Here is a 20,190-nt window from a genome sequence, read left to right as displayed (position 1 = left end):
AATGTGGTAAGGCACGCTAAGGTTGATTCAGGAGGTATACCGTTTCCTGAATCGTTAATATAATATCTTGGTTATAAAAGTAGTTACACGTTTACCACTAATAATCGTCATTTCATTGTCGACCAGGTTTCTCTCGGCATGACCAGGATCATCAAACTGTGCACAGAAGAAGAGCAGGACGAGGAACCTGCGGAGCACAAGGTGTCGCGCAAGACGGGTGCGCCAAGTCTGTCGTTAAGTTTTAACCCTGTACTTTAAAGAGAGGGATGAATCTCTTCATGAATGCCAACAAGAAAAATCGTATGGTTTCACATGTAATATATAATGGAAGTCCTTTCAATTGTATGCTTCCACCTTTAAACACGATTTGTACATGAAAAATTGTGGAAAGTGCCAGTAAAAAAATGTCAAAATGGAGTTGTGGCGAATTCATGTGAAACTTGAGTTCGCCATGACAATTTTAATATGTGAGAAAACGGCTTACACACAAGTTTGTTTAACAGTTTTAATATTAATTGTAAAACATTGCACAATAAAACAAACAACTTTGTATTATGCTTTTCGTAAAGGGACGTAAGCTTGTTTGCAATTTCGACACATGAGCATAATCGTCGAACTTCTATCAAACTTTTATCAAATTTTATGTTAAATGTTCGAAAACGTTAAGTCTGGTCAAATAGAAGCATCATCAGGATCGCGACACCCCATGATGATATCGTCTCGCAGTGATGACAAGGTTAATTTCCGTTCGCAGGCGAGGTCGTCATGGAGAAATGCACCTTCGTATGGACCAAGCGGAAAGAGTATGTTGAGAGCCCAACTCTACGCTCAGTTTCCCTGGACATTGCGCCGGGATCTCTCGTGGGAGTGGCCGGTTTCGTGGGCAGCGGAAAGTCTTCGCTTCTCTCAGCAATCTTGGGAGACATGCACTGCATAGAGGGCACCATCAGGACGTCCGTAAGAGCCCCTCGATGCGCATGTTTAATTTTATACCTCATACTCCAAGCGCCCTATTGTTAAGCTAAAGACGACTGATTTTAAAGTGCTAACTTATTACTGACAAAAGTCGCAACAGTCGGGGAAGTTGACCAAAGTGTATGGAGGTTTCATACTCCCGTATACCATTTACACGTCCTAGTAGCGTGCGTGCAGGCGGGACAGCTAAACCTGTTTCTTCGAAGACGTGAAAAGTTGCAAATCATGCTGTGAAAAATATAACGTCGATTTCTAGCGCAGTCTAGCCCTTACAAAAAGACCGCTTTAGACAAGTCAATTTCGGTGACGAAGCTGGAATGCCTAAGAATCAGTAAAGAAACTACGGCTGCTACAGCGTTAAAAAAATAACAAAACGTTCTGATTGATACAGGGCCGCATCAGCTACGTCCCCCAAGTGGCCTGCGTGTACAACATGACCGTCCGCGACAACATCCTTTTTGGGGAGAACTTTGACTCGGTTCGTTACAACCGGGTACTGAAGGCGTGCGAGCTGCTCAACGACATTAACAAGTTCCCCGCTGGGGACCTCACTGAAATCGGAGAAAAGGTGGGCCTTTAAGAACTTTCTCAAGTAACGCCTGGATCTTTGGCAAGCATAAAATACTTGGCGTTTTTTCTTCTTCCGAACCTGCAAGGAAGGTGTACTATGGTTGTGTAGACTTCGATGACGAATGTATTGCCTAATCAGGCTCGCTGAAACGGGAGAGTGCATACATTGGGGGGCCTCGCGTGGGTGAACAAGTGGTTTGCCGTCGTACCGTTAGAACATGGACGGTATTACACTAGGATTTATACCTATAAACATATTGTGTTACAGAAAGCTAAGAATTCCTCCTGGAACATTCACATTGCAATGTAATTATGAATTACAATGCAACGCAATAAGAGCATTCTGGTCGTCCTGAAAACGAACGTTTTTCTGGTCCTCCTGTCGGTTTACACAGACAATTGAACTAAGCTTTCCATATCTGGGATTCCTTCGAAACAAAGCGAGTATGTGTTATCTTTCTTCTGTCTCGTCTATGTACGCTGTACGTTTTTATCTTCAAAACACAGGCATCATCACAGGAATATGTTCAAAATCGTTCTTTTAAAATTATAGTTTATACCTGTCACAACCTATCTGAAATATCAGCAAGAAACAATCCTTGCGTTTTTCTGGCCTTTCAGGTATTCCTCTTTTATTTACTTTATAATGTCTATCTCCCTAACCCAACTTTCTCTCACCTTCTTTTAACACAACCATCATACGCCACATCACGTGTCAATAATCAAAACAAAGGATATATCTTCCACTCTCAGTCAACAAGTTTTTCTTAGCTCTTCATAATAAAGGAAGCTGGCGGTACTCTACCCAAAATGTGTTTAGGTACCCCGACGTTTCGCTGCCTGCGCGGTCGTTTGTTCACGGGTGACTAATTTGGCTGAGTGTTCGTCTTTTCCTTCTTCTCCTTGTCGCTGCCGTTAAAATCATGTTCTTTTTGTGACTCCTCAAAGTTCGTGAATATAACTGCTTGGGAAGGGTGCCGATCGATCGGTTCAGACTGTTTTTTGTACGCTGAATATGCCATGACTCTAAATAGAGTATTTTTTTCCACTTCCTTCCGGTGTCCAGGAAGAACCTGCTGTCGAAGTCGATGACATGGTCGTTCTTTTCTGTATGTTTCGCTAGAGCGTTTCCTTCTATGTCTTTCTTTTTTAAATCATATTTGTGTCTGCGTAGACGTTCAGGGTAGTTCTTGGTTTCCCCACATATGAGGCGTTGCAGTCGGCGCAAGGAATACGACAAACAAGGCCTTGGGCTTTTTATTTCGGATGACAACCTTTGGAAGAGGAAGATGATGGACAATGGTCGAGACGGGCTTGTGTGTCACTGCTATGTCGTATGGTTTGTGAGCACGGCTGAGAACTGCTATGCCGTATGGTTTGAGAGCACGAGTGAGAACTAAACACGGATGCCTACAAGACACTAGTGGAGGACCGAACATCAAAAGTTCAAGCAATCCTAAGCAACACTATTTTTTTCTATCTTCAGTAAATATCCAGAATCTCAGGCCCTTTACCTGAACCTCATCTGCCGAAACGGATCAACACCTGCGTTCTACGGCTTACCAAAACTCACAAGCCAGGATTCCCTCTTTGTCCAATAGTCGACTTCACGACGTCACCGTTGCGGGCTTTCTAACCATCTATATCGTCTGATTCTTCCACTCATGGGAGAAACCAGCACGCATTTTGAGAACACTGCCCACTGCATTGAACTAGCTTCGAACTTACAAGTGAACGACGACGCGAGTCTTGTTTCCTTTGATGTAGTGTCTCTCTTAAAAAATATCCTCATTCAGCTCGCAGTGTCCGTCATCAGAACGGAACTTACGTCGAATATGACTCTCCCTGAAAGAACCCAGCTATCCGTGAACAAAATCTGCCGCCTGTTAGAACTGTGCCTGACGAACACCTACATCTCTTTCGCTGGTAGTTTCTACAAGCAAAGTAGTGGCACCGCCGTGGGAGCTGCTGTGTCCGTCACAGTAGCCAACTTCACAATGAAGGCCATCGAAAAAAGGGCATTAAGTACGTTCTTTCCAACACCTACTAAGTTTCTTTGCTGCCTAGACGATTGCTTCTGCGTTGTGAAAACCAGAGAAGTTGACCGCCTGTACATACATTTTAATTCTATTGAACCAAATATTCAATTCACAGTAGAACATGAATCTATCGGTTGCATTCTATTTCTGGATTTATCTGGGAAAAAGAAAAACAGGCAACCGTTTAACAATCCAGGTGTATAAAAAACCAACACACACCGGACGATACCTAAATTTTTTATCAGACTACCCGACCATTAAGCAAATCTTCGAAAGTTTGGGCAATATTTCGACATGCCATCACGGTGTGTGCCACAGATAATGCGCTTAAAGAGGAAGTTTAGATTATAATACGGGACCTTCGAAAAAACTCATATCCAACAAGATTCGTCAACAATATCCACAGGAAACTTCGTCCCCCATCTGCAGCCGAGAAAACCCAGTCCTCCAGCCGCATGTGCGTTCTGTACCTCAGAGAACACACGAGCCCGTCTGTACCATTGGCCCTTATCTTCCTCTTCCAAAATATTGTCGTCCAAAAGAAAAAGCCCAAAGCATTGTTTATCGTATTCCTTGCGCCGACGGCAACGCCTCATATGTGGAAAATTCTAAGAACTTCCCCGAACGTCTACGCAGAGACAAATGTGATGTAAAAAAGGAGGGCATACAAGGAAACGCTCTAGCCGAACATGCAGAAATAAATAACCACGTCATCGATTTCGAAAGCGGTTTCGTCCTGGACACCAAAAGGAACTGGAAACAACGACTCTATTAAAGTCATGGCATATACGGCATATAAAGAACAACCTGAACTGGTCGGTTGGCACACTCCCAAGTAGTTATATTCACGGAATTCAATGAGTCACAAAAAGAAGAAGACGATTTTAACGGCAACGACAATGAGAAAAAGACAAAAGACAAACACCCAGACAAATAAGTCACCCGTGAACAAGTGACCGAGCGGGCAGCGAAACGTCGGGGTATTTAAACACAGTTCGTTAGAGCGCCTCAGCTTCTTATGTTAATACTCACCTAACTGAACAGATTTCGGCCGAAATGTTTACTTTTTAGAGTTTCCTACCAACCACACGGCTAGATTGAAATCGTCTTCTCCCACTCGTCGTTGTCGTAACCGACTGTGCTGAATTTAGATATGATCTTTATTTGTTCGCTTTGTGTTCTGATTAGCCTCGTTTGTAAACGTGTTTTCCTGCGTAATTTCTGTTTTCCTATGTTATTTGTATTTCATTGCCCAATCCCTTCTTTTATGCCTTGGTTTGGACATAAATAAACAAATAAGTACCCGTTCAGAGCGATAGGTTTGACACGTCTGACACATTTGATGATTTAATACGACTGATTTAACGAGAGGGGCACAAGGCTGGGGCTCATAGCGCGAGCGTGATACGGTTGCGGATCCGGGTGGCGTGCAATACAGATTATGAGTCACAAGCCACCAACAGCACGATCTCAATCACCGCAGCTATTCTCAACTCCAGCTCGCCGTTCGCCCTCTGGCGGACAAACGAAGTAACAGAGGAGTGGGGACGGGGCGACCAGTATCAGGTCTGATTCTGCTGATACGGCATGGTTCTGACAAGCCTGCTTGTTCATTATGCTGCTTGAACCAGAGCATTAGAGGCTGAATTTCGTCCCGCTTTGCAGCATCTTTGTACCGAAGGACCTGGGTGTTTTATTTTAGAGCGCAGCTCTTAGGCGCCCGTTTCCGGCTTAAGCGGCGTCGGCGTCGCCGTCGCCGTCGGCGTAATTGCGCGGTGCATTATGGGTAAATTTTCCCGAAGGAACCCGAGATCCTTCCGAGGTCCTCCCGAAGGAACCCGAGGTCCTTCGGGAGGACCTCGGGTTCCTTCGGGAGGACCTCGGAAGGACCTCGGGTTCCTTCGGGAGGGCCTCGAGAGGACCTCGGGCTCCTTCGGGAGGACCTCGGGAGGACCAAGGGGGGGGGGGGGTCACGTGACGATGACGTCATCAGTGATGATGACGATGATGATGCGGATGCCGATGACGTCATCAGTGACGTCACTGATGATGTCATCAGTGACGATGACGATGGCGATGCGGATGCCAATGACTTCATCGGCATCCGCATCGTCATCGTCATCATCACTGATGACGTCATCGTCACGTGACCCCCCCAGGACCTCGGGTTCCTTCGGGAGGACCTCGGAAGCACCTCGGGTTTCTCCGGAAGGACCTCGGAAGGACCTCGGGTTCCTTCGGGAGGACCTCGGAAGGACCTCGGGTTCCTTCGGGAGGACCTCGGGAGGACCTCGGGCTCCTTCGGGAGGACCTCGGGAGGACCTTGGGTTCCTTCGGGAGGACCTAGGGGGGGGGGGGGTCACGTGATCTCCCAGGTCACGTGACCCCCCCCCCCCCCCCCCTTTCCGAGGTCAACTTATCCCCCCAGTACCCTTCCCTCCTCCTCCTCAAGAGCTGCGCTCAAATTCGGCGTTACAGGGAGTTGTAAACGGCTTTCATTTTTTTAGGGGCCGTAGCATAGATCGTACTCTGCGGATTTCGGGTGCTAACTCAATTCGTGCTTAGCGTAACGGCACCAGCTCCTTCTAGCATTACGAAGTTGTTGCGTGCGATCTGCGAAAAGTTACCCTTGTTACCCGAAAGCAAAAGAAAACCGCTTGCGCAACAGTGTGTCGAGAGATTGACGTAAGGGAATGGATTCGAGTTTTACGCATTCAAAATATCGCGTGACAAGAAAAATGCAGGTTCAATCCAATCACTTCCAAAAGAGAGACTACTTGTTGCTGTAATCAGAACATTTAATACATATTAGTTCACGGCATTTTTAATGGCGTCTGTGTTAGCGAGTCATTCATGAAGCGTTCTTAACATTGGAAGTTTTTGAGAGAAAGATAGCAATACTGTTGTGATCGCGACATGATACGCAGATGTAAATTTATTAATACAGTGACCAATCAAGCTCTAAAACGCATTGATGGCGTTATTACCAACAGCGACGTAAGTTGCTCATATGTAGAAATACAGCAAAACTTGGACGGTGTGCAGCAAGCCTCACACACAGAAAAAAAAAAAAAATTGAGAACGTTGTTCTTCCGGAACTTGACGGTCACCCTATCCGGCTGACTCTTTAGTCAACTGGTGGCCAGGCACCGCGTAAAAATACGGTACTTGCATGACTTTCCAATTTTTTGCCTGCACACAATGACTTTTCTTGCGTGCAAAACACGTTTTTTCTGCTGAAATAATCGTAAATACTGTAAAAAAAAAAATCAACAAGCTTGTTTTGCTTGCAACAAATCCATCTCCTGCCCGAGCCACACCGTTTTTCCAGTCATATAAATGCGCACCCATTGCCGTACGCCCTTTCACTAACCAGCGTCCGCTAACGAGACCACGTAGAAGTCAACCCTGAGTTATCCGCCATTTTAGAACTACCGTCCCGCCATCTATAGGGCATTGGAGTTGCCAATATATCGGAGAAAAGGAGGGATTATGAAAGAATGAGATGCCCAAACGCGGTCCTATTAGGGAGTTTTAAAATAGCGCACGCTAAAGCTTTGCGTACGCAAAGAATAGCGTCGTCGCCACTGCGCATGCTCCGAACGCAAACCAGGTTTTGCGCTTTGCGTGCGCAGTTTAGCGTGCGCTATTTCTCGGAAATAGCGTGCGTACGGAAAGAGTCTTTGCGCTTCTCCAAGGAGGATTCGTGATGAGAAGTTGGCTAAAGCCAAGACGAGCAGAGTTAAAAAAAATGGCGGCTTCCAGGGATTATGTCGGTGGCTGCTTTGGCCGCGTCGTGAATGCGACGTCGGCGGCATCCTCGCGACTGCGATTTTCAATACGGGACGACATTCTACTCGGTTTGGAAACGATCCCCGGCAACTTGATACTTGCGACACGCGAACAATTCTGGGCAAAGGTACGATGTGCGAAGGTCAGTACACGAGACCTCTCTTGTTTAGGCGACGCAAGCGGACGCGACCGGTCAACCGCTCGCGTCGCATTCTCATGTTTAAACAAATCTAAAATAGTACTTTGAGCCAAAAAACTTGTTTTTTTTTTTCCTAAAGTTAGAGCATTTCGTGTGTGAAATAAAAATGGTGACTATTTTGGTGGCGTCGCAAGCCCGAGCTGCTTGGGCTTTTGCGTCGCGACGGAGTAACGCTATTCTAAAACTCTCTTGCGTCGCGTCCGCAAATACAAGCGCTAAAATTAGCGCTAGCGTGCGCTAAAATTGCGTATGTTTTTCTAAAACTCCCTATTGTTGAAGTTCTATTTTGAGTCCTCAAGTCTTTTTATGTTTTTCTTTATTTGTTTTGCGGATTTGTTTCCGCAAAACAGATAAAGAAGTTGTACATACCAAGAACATTTTGCTTCCAGTCACCAAATGTTCCGGGCTATCTTACATCTGAAACATTTGTTTTAAACACACCTTGCTCTCACAAACGTATCGCACAAATGTTCTAAAAATTCGAACTTATTCAAGTGTCCCTATAATAAACTATTCGTGCTTTACATATGAGTCTGTGTATACTCAGGGTACAACGCTGAGCGGTGGTCAGAAGCAGCGCATTTCTCTGGCTCGTGCGGCGTACAGCCGTTCACACATCTGCCTACTGGACGACCCGCTGAGTGCCTTGGATCCTACCGTGGCCGCTAGAGTTTTCAAACAGGTGATAGGAAACAATGGACTTCTGAAGAAACAGGTATGGCAGCACCTTACAAGGCAAAAAAAAAGAAAGAAAAGCAGGATATTTATTCTATCATATCGGGTCTGTGGTTGAGTGGGAATTTTACCTAGGGTTAAATTTTACAATATTGCCTTTTGTCTACAATGCGAGCCTGGCAATTTATCGCGAAAACAAGGGATTACATTATAAACCGTATCGCACAACCAGGCTGTGTTTCAGAGCATATCAACTTGCTCGAGGCTAGCTCAAACATATAAAGAAAACAGCGCAAACGAACAAAAGGACAAGTAGAAGAAGGCTAGCTCAAACTTTATGTTTTGTTTGTAATTTCGCTGCATAATAAATAGGATCCATGAATATGATCAACGATCAATTAACACCATGAATTTCTAAATTCACATCTATTTTTATGCTCTCTAGTACATAAAATATTAAAGAAATAAAAAAATACCACGGAGGAAATTGTGCGGAAGTTCTAACTCTAATTGATGAAAATTTCGCTAACTGAGTATGGAAACCAATGTATCCTGTCGCATTATATTTTGCTAGAGATGCCTCCACCCAAACTCATTATTGCTGTCTCATGTAAACACTGATCTCACAGACTCGAATTCTGGTGAGCAACCAGGGCCACATACTGAAAAACATGAACCAGTTGCTCCTGATGCACGGTCAAACAGTAATTACGCATCGGAGCATCGACGACTTGGTTGAAGACGACCGAGCTCCAGGAACACTTCGCTTGGGTACCGATATGCTACCGTCGCAGATGACTGTCGATGCAAGGTAAGTTAACTAAGATCAATCTTTGTATGGTTCCTCTGTGGGATTTCTAATCACACTTTATCTTGCTTCACTGTTATCTAGATATTGTCTACGTTACATAGGACGTTTTGTTATTGGTTTGCAGCACTAAGTCCGCATCATTTAATTCACTAGACACTCGAAATGGCCTCACGATTGCCTCGATGTGATTTACCTCAGAGCAAACTTTGAGAAACGGTAACCCACTCCAATACCAATAATTCCAGACTTTCTTTTTAGACGCCAGGATCTGAGTTAGAAAGTAACCTTTCCACCGTAATGATAACCGTAATGAATAATGGGGCCCTCTCAGCTCTTCCAACCCCCTCAGCCACTGAGAGTTCTCAGCACTTCAGGCCTTTAGACTTCTAAGCTTTTCAGACCCCGTCAGTGCGTCATCACCCACCCTATAGCCGTTCCAATTCTATCCGTCTAGCTCTTAGACCCAAAAACGTTGCAATACAGGCATGCATTCAATAAAAAGCCCCGTTCCTGACCCAAAGGACTGTGAGCAATAAACTAAAAAGTAATTTGTTTAAAACGTTATTGGAGGATTATTAGACATGGAGCTTTACATACATGTGGGATAATGATAACAACCAACCTAAACACAAACCCGAGCGCAATCAATTGGGGAGAGTAGTGATCAGACCGGATTGTAACTACAAAGTTCTTTGTTGAGAAAAATTTCCTTCAAGATGACCACAAAGCTACTGGGTAACTAGTTGAGATGTACATCATTTTACCTCTTAAAACAGGACTTACGTCCATCACACGAAAAAAGTGATTATTACAATTACAATTGCCTGAAATAAAATGTAACTGATTGGCATTACAAATCACTCACCGTAAAATGTAATCAATTAATTACTTCGTTACTTGATTACTATTACGTTACACCAAAGAAACGAAAAAAAGGCATGCAATGCCTACTGAATGTTTTCTAGGTGGGATTTACTGTCACAACTAAAATTAAACGCGGGTACAGTGCACTCCAAATAAGTTGTCACATATGTTTAAGTTAATGACTATAAAAAGTCAAATTCATGGAATATTAAATTATTTAAACTGATGTTTGAGACAAATGTGTCCTGCGCTGATCGACCGAGACAGAGTGGCATCACATGAACACGCGACGAATACATTTGGGCATTACCCTTACTAACGCTGCCGGGCGCACAGACCACTCGAAACAATTCTAGTTCACCTTCGGCAAACTACAAAACACTGCTCCCACATTTTCACACTGGCTGATTCATGCCGCTAAAGGGCTATTTTTGCTAATTTGAACGGTTTAGTAATGAGAACAAAATGCTCTAATTGCTTTCAGGTACGTTTCGTAGACTGCTGCTTGATAAAAGTTGCTATCCGACAGAATAACTTTTCTTTTGTTCATCAAATTAAATATTAATGCACATAGTCACAACTAAAGCGAGTATTCCGTTAAGTATTTATCGAAAAGCACCATCATTAGTTATTAGCACGCATCCACGTCTGTCACAGGTTTACATCCGTTCTATCTTGTCTCAAAAACAGGAGTAATACTGTCAGACACTGCTTATTCGCTCCTTCCCTTTTCATAACGTCTCGGTCTACCTTCCCGCATTCACAATCCACTAACGAGAATTCCCTCCGGTCCGAACTGTAACTTCCTCCAACATTTTCATCTCTAAGAATGCGACTTGGATGTCTGAGCCATTTCGGCAGCGCTCCCCTGTCTGCTCATTGCCTGCCTGTGGCGCATCGCCGACGGATATTTTACTTACTCAAATCACGAACCCGTTAGTGGGAAGTCACGTGGCACAAATCGCATAACTGGTTGGCCTTCAGCATTTAGCTTTTAAGACGATCAGGCGTGAACAGGGGCCAGACCCCACGCAGTTCTTTGTGTGTTTGCGGGGTGGACGCGCCTAGGGGGAAACACCAATAAAGAATCAACGAGAAAAACAAAACGCGGAAAAAAAAGGGGGAGGGTTATCATTTGAGCCCGTTGTCGTTTCGACCTTCTCAAAGACACCATTTTCGAACGTCCTTTTCGTTTTGGCTCGCCGCGTTTGGTCCGTTCTCGTTCTATTCTTCGCGTTTCATCATCAGAAACAAAACATAAAAGGGGCATTTCAAGAGTATGGTGGACACGCTTAGGTGAAGACATCAATAATCAATCAACAACGAAACCAAAACGCACAAAAAGGAGGGGGCTTCACATTTGAGCCCGTTCTTAGGTGACCAAGCTTGCGTCCACCTCGCACGCTTGGTACAGCCATAGCCTCCTATGTACTGACAGTCTGGCAGATCGCCACGAGAAGCGGTCGCCGAAGTGGAAATGGTGGAGCGGCAGATAACGGATGAGGGGAAAGCCACTTGACTGGCGCCCCGCTGCGGTGAGACGTCGAAACACACTTCTCCCGAGCGAACAAGTGTGTTTCGGGTCCTCTCCGCTGCAAAAAGGTGTGCGCTGACATCCAGGTTCCTCGTGAAATGGCTCTTTGATACTCTATGCTCCCAGATTCTTGCGCTCCAAATCTGCGGCCTGGCACTCAATAGCTCCGTCGGCGAACTGCCAGGCTTTAGGGAATTGTAGTAGACCGTTCCCGCAGCCCGCTAAGCACCCGGATAGCGCTCGGTGATCCGCCACAAGACCTTGAACTATGCAGACAAGGCTGGCGGCGCGCATGCGCAGCTGCGGCGTTTTCTTCGGGGATATCGTACCGGAGGAGAAAAACGGTCTGCTACAATTCCCTTTTGAGAGTATAGAGGAGGCTATGTTACAGCATATGCCAGAGGGGGTTTCTTCTAGTCTGTCCTCCCAACTGGCCTACAAGCACGTGCTCACATGCACCTGGGGATCGTTGCTTCTTGGCGTTCAGAGATATTGATTAGTGTTGAACAAAACACAAGATTTATTTTTAACTACACACACTCGTTCCAAACAGAAAGGCCACTGTATCGTATACCGCTCGCTTTCATTCTAGCTTTCAAAGCGGCTGCTAAGGGGATCTTGAGGACCCCCCTCAGCAGCTGAATTTAGCGGGGACACTGTTTGAGGAGGAAAGGGAATGAAGGAGGAGGAGGGAAGGGCGCGGAGGAGGAGGATGGGAGTGTACGAAGGAGGAGGCGGGGAGAGTACGGAGAAGGAGGGGAAGGTACGGAGGGGCGGGAGGAGAGCAGGAGGGGGTAGTGGGAGGAGGGAAGAGGACGATGGATGGAAGGAGGAGGTGGAGGGACGAGAAGGAGGAGGAGAGGAGGAGGATGAAAGGAGGAAAGGAGAAGGAGGAGGAGAGCAGGGGAGGACGAGCAGCAAAGGAGGAAGTGAGGAGAACGGGAGGAGGAGGGGGCAGGAGGAGGAACACCCTCCTTCTTTGTACCCTTACCTCCTCGTCAAGAGCTGCGCGCTAATTTCGCGTTACAGAGGTTTGTAAACGTCTTTTTTTTCTCTTCGCGGTAAAATTTCCAAAAAAGATGGGTCCTATATTGGCCCTAAGATATTTTTGTTTTAAATTTTAGTGTTCCTTTTACGGTCACGTGCTCTCATGAAAAACTTCCTGACAAACCGTTCAGACTTTAGTGAACTTAATGCAAGTAGGCAAGCGAGATGTTTAAGAACACACATTTTTAACCCTGAACAGTTAGGAAAAGCGAACAGGACAACACAAATCTCCGAAAAGATTCATGAATTTAAAAAATAAGAAAAGATTCGAGAATCTTTAAAGAGAATGAAGATTTGTGCTGCTCTGTCCTTCTGCTTCTCCATCTCTAGTGTTAAAATGTGAGAGTTCCGATCCATCAGAAAAAAACTATAACGAACCTTTCTGAACTTTCAGAAATTCTTAATTGGTTTATCAAAACGTTTGATAAATCTGACTTGACCTAACAGACATTTTTTTAAATTATTATTTTACATAAAATAGTACTTCCAAATGGCACTGTGGTAACGCTAGGGCATAATTAGCACAGGAACTAAAACACTTATCAAGTTTGTAACTAAACTCTGCTAAAACTAGTATTTCGGAGCTAGAAAATGAAGAACGGATATTCTTTAGGATTATAACCCTTAAAGCATCAATGTTAGTGCCTCGTTGCTGCTAACGCGCGCCGTTTACAAACATTATTTCAAACTGCGCATGCATCTAAGTAATTGAAGAAACACTTGTGTCCCTTGCAGCTTGGAACACACGATGTCCAATCAAGACCAGTCAAGAGGAAGGGTCATAAATGAGGAATCGACGACATCATCTATGGTAGGCAGATATTCAGGATATAGTGTCATCCGAACAATATTTGTGTGTTTGTAAGTCTGTAGGAAGTCAGAGTCTGAAAACAGACGCACGAAACCAAAAATGACAAATGAATGGCACGGCTCAATCAACCTGCCGAATTGATTTGGTTAAATACAGCATAAAGTTAACGCAACGAAAGTTGAATAAAGGAGGTACGTTTGTCTTTTGGGGCTGCTCAGTTGGGTCATCACTTTCGTAGCAGGACAGGAGCTCTGACGTAAGCTAAAACGAAGTGCAGCAAACCGGAATGTACGATGTTGAGGTTTAGTGACATCGAGTAAGAGCTGGCGAGAAATGAAGCTTGAAAATTAGGGGACATAAAGAGTTTGCATTATCTTAGCGAATTCCAGCAGTCATAGGGGATGATACAAGAATAAAAAACGGCGGTTCCACGAGATTGGCGCACATTTTAGAACACGGAATACTGTTGCAATGAACTTCAACATGTTTTATCAATTTTTTTTGTAAACATAAAAGTATCACCAACGCCGCTGCTACACAAGAGTATATACCACACAGATACTAAATGAGGCACCATTTCCTTCCATGGCACACATGATGCGGGCATTGATCGACTACAATCTGCAATAGAATACGGCGAACGGTACCAGATATTTTACGGGAAGAAAGGGACGACCGAAATGGGCATCTACAACCTCCGATCTTTTGTGAACGTAATCTAATTATTCAGTTACCTCGATTTATGATCGCATTTTAAACACATAAGTATTACTCCACTTTGTTCAGTATGATGAAATTGTCTGGCGACGAAAAGTTTTAAACAAGTTTTTGACAATTCGCGTAAAAAATTGGCGCTCGGTGCCGCTATTATGCCTATCGTTTATCACCAGTAATACGACCCAGTCAGTACCATACCCGTACCAATGCCGTTTGCGCCGCTCGTAAAATATTAATTAGACATCACCTCAATTTCTGAAGTTTTTTGACATCAAGCTGGAAGCTGCAAACATCTAATTTATTCAGTGATCGTAGCCTCGGCCGAGGTAACTGGCCAGGACCACATTTTAGACACATAAACCAATACCGGTTTACACTCACCATCATAAAAAAGGCAGATCACCGAAGGACACCCTCAACAGCGTGTCTGGGTATTGAACTCAAGAAGTGGAAGGTGGGACTCAATAGAAGACTCGTCGAGTGCAAACGCGACAGAGTACAGGATTTAGGCACACGCATGAAAACCTCGTTAAACTCTTCATATTTCATGCGGGCTACTTCTGTCAGTTATCATCAAAATAAAGACAGGTTAAATGTACCCTTATCGTCAGAGCTATACCTGCAAATCTACAGGAAAGCAAGTGATGACCATTCGTCCCAACTTTCGTGAGTTGCATTAGTTTAGGACTGGCCCTCACTCTCGGGCGAGACGAAAAAGAAAGTCATGACTAATAAAGGCAGATTGAATTCACCCTTGTTTTCGAAGCTATACTTGCAAATTTAGAGGAGAGCAAGTGATGGCCATTCGTCCCAAGTTTTGTGACTTGCATTCGTTTTGGACTGATGTCTGTCAGGCAGAGTAGCTTGAGAACAATGGACCGGGAAAATGCAGAAAGTCAAAGATACGTACTTTCGAAGTTAACTATACTATTAAGTGTATTGTATATGTTACGACAACGTCGCCGAGAGGCTCGGCTTTGTCAGGAGATGACATACAAGTGAGGACAACAGACTGAGCAGAGCGGTAACCGGCCAATTGGACGAGAAGGACGTGACGTCAACAAAAAAAAAAAGAGTAAAAGGTAAACATAAATAAAATCAAAGCAAAAATAGGGAAGCAGAATGAGGCGTCCCGCACAGGGCGAAAAAACGTGGCTCAAGCGCGCTCCCACTGTAGGGCGGCGGAGTTGAAAGCTGAAGAGGTATACTTATTGTATCAAGCGCAGTGTCGAAGATGTCTTAGACGCCTTTTGAGCTTTGAACTCCGCCGCCCTAGAGCGGCAGCGTGCTTGAGCCAATTTTTTTCGCCCTGTACAGGACGCCTGATTCTGCTTCCATATTTTTGCTTTGATTTATTTATCTTTTTACCTTTTACTTTTTGTCAGACGTCACGTCCTTCTCGTCTGATTGGCTACTTACCGCTCTGCTCAGTCTGATGTCCTCACTTGTATGTCACCTCCTGACAAAGCAGAGCCTCTCGGCGAAACTGTCGTGGCATATGCAATAAACTTCCTAGTATAGCAACTCCGAAAATACGTATCTTTGACTTATATATATATACACACTTGTGGCCGCAAATAATCAACTTTTGTCTCATACGTTTCAAGCTAACGCAACCCAAAACGATTGCAGCCTTGGCGTTTTGGCGACCGACTTCCAGAGTGGTCACATCGTAGTTGGAACGTGCTAATAAAATGGGCTTCCGTCCATTTTCTTAGAGATCTGACTAAGTAAAAAACACCGATGTCAGATAGGACAGGGGCACGTAATCTTGCATGGGAGACGAAGTCATGTCTCTGTCGACATCAGTTCGCTCTTACCATTTACTTATGCGGAGAGGAATTGAGAGATAGAGGAGAAAATGAGAGTGCGTAGGGAAGTCAGATTGCGGAGCTCTGATTAAAATGATTACACTGGGCAGACGTAAATGCTCTCTGTCTTTTTCTCCACCAACGATCCTTCTAATGAAATCTCAAAGTTCTAATTCCCGACGCTCTCTCACATTCTTCTCGCCCCTTTTTTTTCTTCTGGTACATTTGGCCCTGATTTCTTTTGTACCTTAGTTTATCTAATTTTGTTACGTACATTGATAAAGCAACCTCAGCTGAATGGAGAAAGTACTATGCCTTATTGGGCACAATGCCTGGCCTAGTGAGGTGACTCGATATCCGTTATACACGTTGCAGGGGACGGCAGAATTGGTGTGGACCTTATGCAAGCTTGCAGGTTTCTGCGTGCCAGTTGGCATGATCTTCTTTGTTGCAAGTGCAGTGGCACTCGCGTGGCAACAACTCTGGATTAAAGAGTGGACGGATGCTAACTCCGAAGGCAGCACCGTCGATCCTCACAGTCCGTCGTGGGTAAGAGGTCTGGTGGCCCTGTGCCTGTTAGACGGTAAGTTCAAGTTGAAGTTCAAGCTCAAGTTTTTGTCAAAGTTATTTGGTTCGAAAACATTCCCAAGGGATATGTATTACAGAAAAGGGGGGGGGGGGGGGGGGGGAGAAACACCAATCCGAATGCCCTGAGTTCAGTTATGAGAAAACTAATGCACTAGATTAGTAGCATAAAAGATGGTAATAACGAAATATATTAAACGTTACAATACTTGTAGCGAAGGAGAGCCTCAGGTTTATTTAGAAACAAAAACTGCATCACGTTTAGTCGGAAACAGACAAAAATTGAAACGTTCACTGGGCAAGGAGCTTTATTCTCAAGTTATTTAGACACAGCACACATGTTTTATGTCGGCCAACTGCGAGAAAAACTAATTGAACATGTCTTACGCAAACCTAGAGGGAAATCAGAAGCCGATATATATATGTAAAAGAAAAGAAATCCCCTGGTGAAAACAGCAATAACGGACGGTTTACTCTTTGACAGTTTGGCCGGGGTCCGGCCTTCGTCAGGTAGAACTTTTACAGATGAACGCGGGTGGTATTTATACAATGCTACGGTCGAGTCCGAATTCCGGCGGGGTGACGGTGGGAGCTTTCGTGATATATATATATATATATATATATATTGCCAGAGTTTGTGGAATATTTGTGAAGCGTAGTCGCTTTCTGCCGCGCCTTTGTGACAAAAGATAAAGTGAAAAATGCTTTATATTTAAAATATCTAAAACAAGGAAAAAAAAACACATGCGCACTGGACAACCTTGCACAAGAACGAGATTGTTGATGCGGAAGAAGCGTTTCAAGTATGCTCGTTGTCGACTGAAGTGGTTCACTGACGTGGTTCACATGTTGCGCGCAGTAGCTGTCAGAAGATACAATTTAGAAAAGAAGAACGGTCTTATTTTTTTTTGCGTTTCATGTGTGTAGGTTTTAATAGAACACCAAGTAACTGATCTTAAATGTACAAAGCGAGATTCTCACGCAGTGACATATCCGCGGATTCTCCTTTTCCCGAGCGCATTCACGTGGAGGAGCATACGAGCACAGCGAGGAGGAACCGAACCACTTCGTGACCCTGCAGCGCCTTTTAACGCCAAGAACGCACTGTGACTGCACCGTCCAAGAGCGAAAGCGACATTTGTCGCTCCTGTCACCACATTATTTTATTATGAAGAAAAATATCGTTATGTGTCGCTGCTACCGACCGAGTGAGACAAAACTCGGGTAAGCTCAGCACATAACGCCCCTAGCTTCTGTCACGCAGGGCAAGACACGAGTATGATTCTGCTCGAGGAGGCTTCATACGAATGTGACGGCGTACTCAAAGGGGCATTTGCAGGTGATCTCGTGCCCCGCGCGCTCATGTGCAACACTTCAGTACACTACAGACAAAAAAAGGTCTTGCTGGATGTGTCACAAGAGGGTCGAGCCGCCAGATGTACCGCCAGCTAAGAAGTAATCCTCACGATTACCACCGGTCTCTCACAGCAATGTAGAGCGCAAATTCGTCTGCTTCTTTGGCAGGGGTTGCGGTTACGTCAGAACACCGAGCTCTGATTGGTTCTGAATTAATTATAGTGGGTAGACCTCAGGGCAGACTGTTTTGAGCTCTACCTACTATCCTTTTATCGGAGCCAATCAGTGCTCGGCGTCTTTCTGAAGTCACCGCAACTCCTGCGCAAGAAACTCAGACGACTTGCACTCCGCATACAGACAATAAACATTTTGTGAAGCGGACACGATGCGTTTGTTCGTCTTTCGCTATCGCGCCATCAAAACACTGTGTCAGAAATCGACCAGTGATGTGTCACACGAGACACTTTGAACGAGAGTGACTGGACATCTCTGCGTTGAGAAGAAAAGAAGAGAAAATGAACTGAATGGGCGGCTTCACCGAAGTTCTTCGCTGCCGGAAAAGCTGCTGAGCTGTTGCGGGTTTTCAGAAAAGCACTCGATGTCTATTTGAAGACAATAGCAACGGCGAGTACGTCGGACTAGCAGAAGGTTGCCATACTTTTGGCCGTTCGAGGGCCAGCGCGTATATAACGGAACCGGTACAGCGCAACTACCGCATCTAGAGCTCAATGATGTGGACGTTCTCTCGAAATTGAAGATACATTTTTCTCCGAAACAAAACGAGGTGGCTTACAAAACGAGGTGTTCGGCTGCCGCATGCAACAGCAAGAGGCGTTCGATAGTTTTCTCATGGATTTCAGGCTGAAGGCACGAGACTGCAATTTTAAGAAGGAACGGGACAGGATGATCCCAGATCAAATCGTCGTCGTGACGAACGATGACTAAGCACGGGTAGACATCTTGGAGATTGATAAACCGGCACTTAGAAAGGGGCGAAGATCCGTCTGGCACAAAAAACAACGACGTCCCAAATGAAAGCTCTCAAAGACGGAGCTGCCGCAACCGACAGTCTGCATGGAGTGAAGAAAGAGACACGCCAGGATAGTGGCAGCCAGAAACCGCCGAAACAGTGATTGCAACAACGAAAATGCGGGCAGTTTGGTGTAGGCCATGAACAGACGAAGGAAGCATGGCCAGCGTGGAAAAAGGATTTGCAACAAATGTAAAAAAAAAAAAAAGAAATTTGCATCACAGTTCAGAGCCAAGAGTGTTACAAATCTGGAAGTTAATTAAAGCTCCAAAATTGCCCTTGCCATGCGCAAGAAGGCCAAGGTGCCAATCTTTACAACACTACATATGAACGGGAAACAAATAAAGTTTTAAGTTGACAGCGCGGTGCTGTTCTGAACGTCATCACAAGTAACCAAAATTTTAAATAAAAAGTAAATAAATAAATGCTGGTGATTGTGTATGCACTGAAGTTCCTCCAGACATTTGGTCGACACACTGATGAGATCACTGATCATAAGACTTTAAAGACCAATATAAATAAATAGCTCGTCAATGTGCCTCAAAGGCTACAAGGTTTGCTTCTGCATGCACAGAAGTGTGAAATCAAAGTTGAGTATCAGGCAGGAAGTGAACTCGTAATCGCGGAGTCGAGGTAGAAGTTATTTCTCCTGAAACCGAAGGAAGTCTTGAGTACATGGGAGTGAATGTCATCGTGCGCCAACGTGTAAAAGAGGAAACACTTGACCAGATTCAGAGAACCTCAGCGTAAGATGAAACGCTGTTCAAGTTGCTGGATATCATTCAGAGGGGATGTCAGAACGACAAGAAACTCACACCGGACGTTGCATAGTACTTCACATTCAGAGACGAGCTCACCACTCATATTGGAATGGTCTACACAGGTGAACTTGTTGTGATCCCCAAAAGCATGCGAGTAGAGATTACGACAAGGCTGCACTCTTTGCACCTCGGAATCGAAATTTCACTAAGAAGGTTAAGAGAATGCCTTGGCTGGCTTTCATGGAGCGTCGAGATCAAGGAACGGATCGCGAAATGTCAGTATGCCGAAGTAGTTTTAGACAGCAGATATCTATGAAGCAAGACCCGACGTCTAACCACCCCTAGCAACAAGGCAGGGATGGGCAAAATACTTGCAAATATGTTTCGAAATACAAATACAAAATACTTTGTCAAAAATGTATTTAATTACAAATCTAATTACACTTCAAAAAAACCATTTAAGTACAAGATACAAATACAGCCAAATGTATTTGGTCTCCCTCCAAATACATTTCCAAATACATTCCTCCAACTTTGCGTCAGCGACTTCAGGGCATGCACCTGCAATGGGTTTTTGGGTATCTCATTTTAATTTTGCATCGCACACTCGGGA

At 44.7% G+C, this 20,190-nt stretch overlaps 1 protein-coding gene across 1 annotated transcript in view; it reads left to right on the top strand.

Moving 5' to 3' along the window:
- The window catches only part of LOC8038730 (ATP-binding cassette sub-family C member 3), a gene marked incomplete at its 5' end in the record, with an annotated part of 57,065 nt that overhangs the window by 19,874 nt on the left and 17,001 nt on the right, over nucleotides 1-20,190 (top strand). The window contains 7 exons of the mRNA XM_042286663.1: nucleotides 127-238; nucleotides 755-957; nucleotides 1,367-1,543; nucleotides 8,123-8,290; nucleotides 8,880-9,061; nucleotides 13,242-13,317; nucleotides 16,221-16,428. Of these exons, the coding sequence (XP_042142597.1) occupies nucleotides 127-238; nucleotides 755-957; nucleotides 1,367-1,543; nucleotides 8,123-8,290; nucleotides 8,880-9,061; nucleotides 13,242-13,317; nucleotides 16,221-16,428 (1,126 nt within the window). The remainder of the gene's footprint in view (nucleotides 1-126; nucleotides 239-754; nucleotides 958-1,366; nucleotides 1,544-8,122; nucleotides 8,291-8,879; nucleotides 9,062-13,241; nucleotides 13,318-16,220; nucleotides 16,429-20,190) is intronic.

This window comes from Ixodes scapularis, unplaced genomic scaffold (genome assembly GCF_016920785.2).
Source record: "Ixodes scapularis isolate PalLabHiFi unplaced genomic scaffold, ASM1692078v2 PGA_scaffold8__174_contigs__length_109621045, whole genome shotgun sequence".
Classification (NCBI taxonomy): domain Eukaryota; kingdom Metazoa; phylum Arthropoda; class Arachnida; order Ixodida; family Ixodidae; genus Ixodes; species Ixodes scapularis.
The sequence above is the reverse complement of the archived record's forward strand: the minus strand, read 5'-3'. Positions and strand labels throughout refer to the sequence as shown.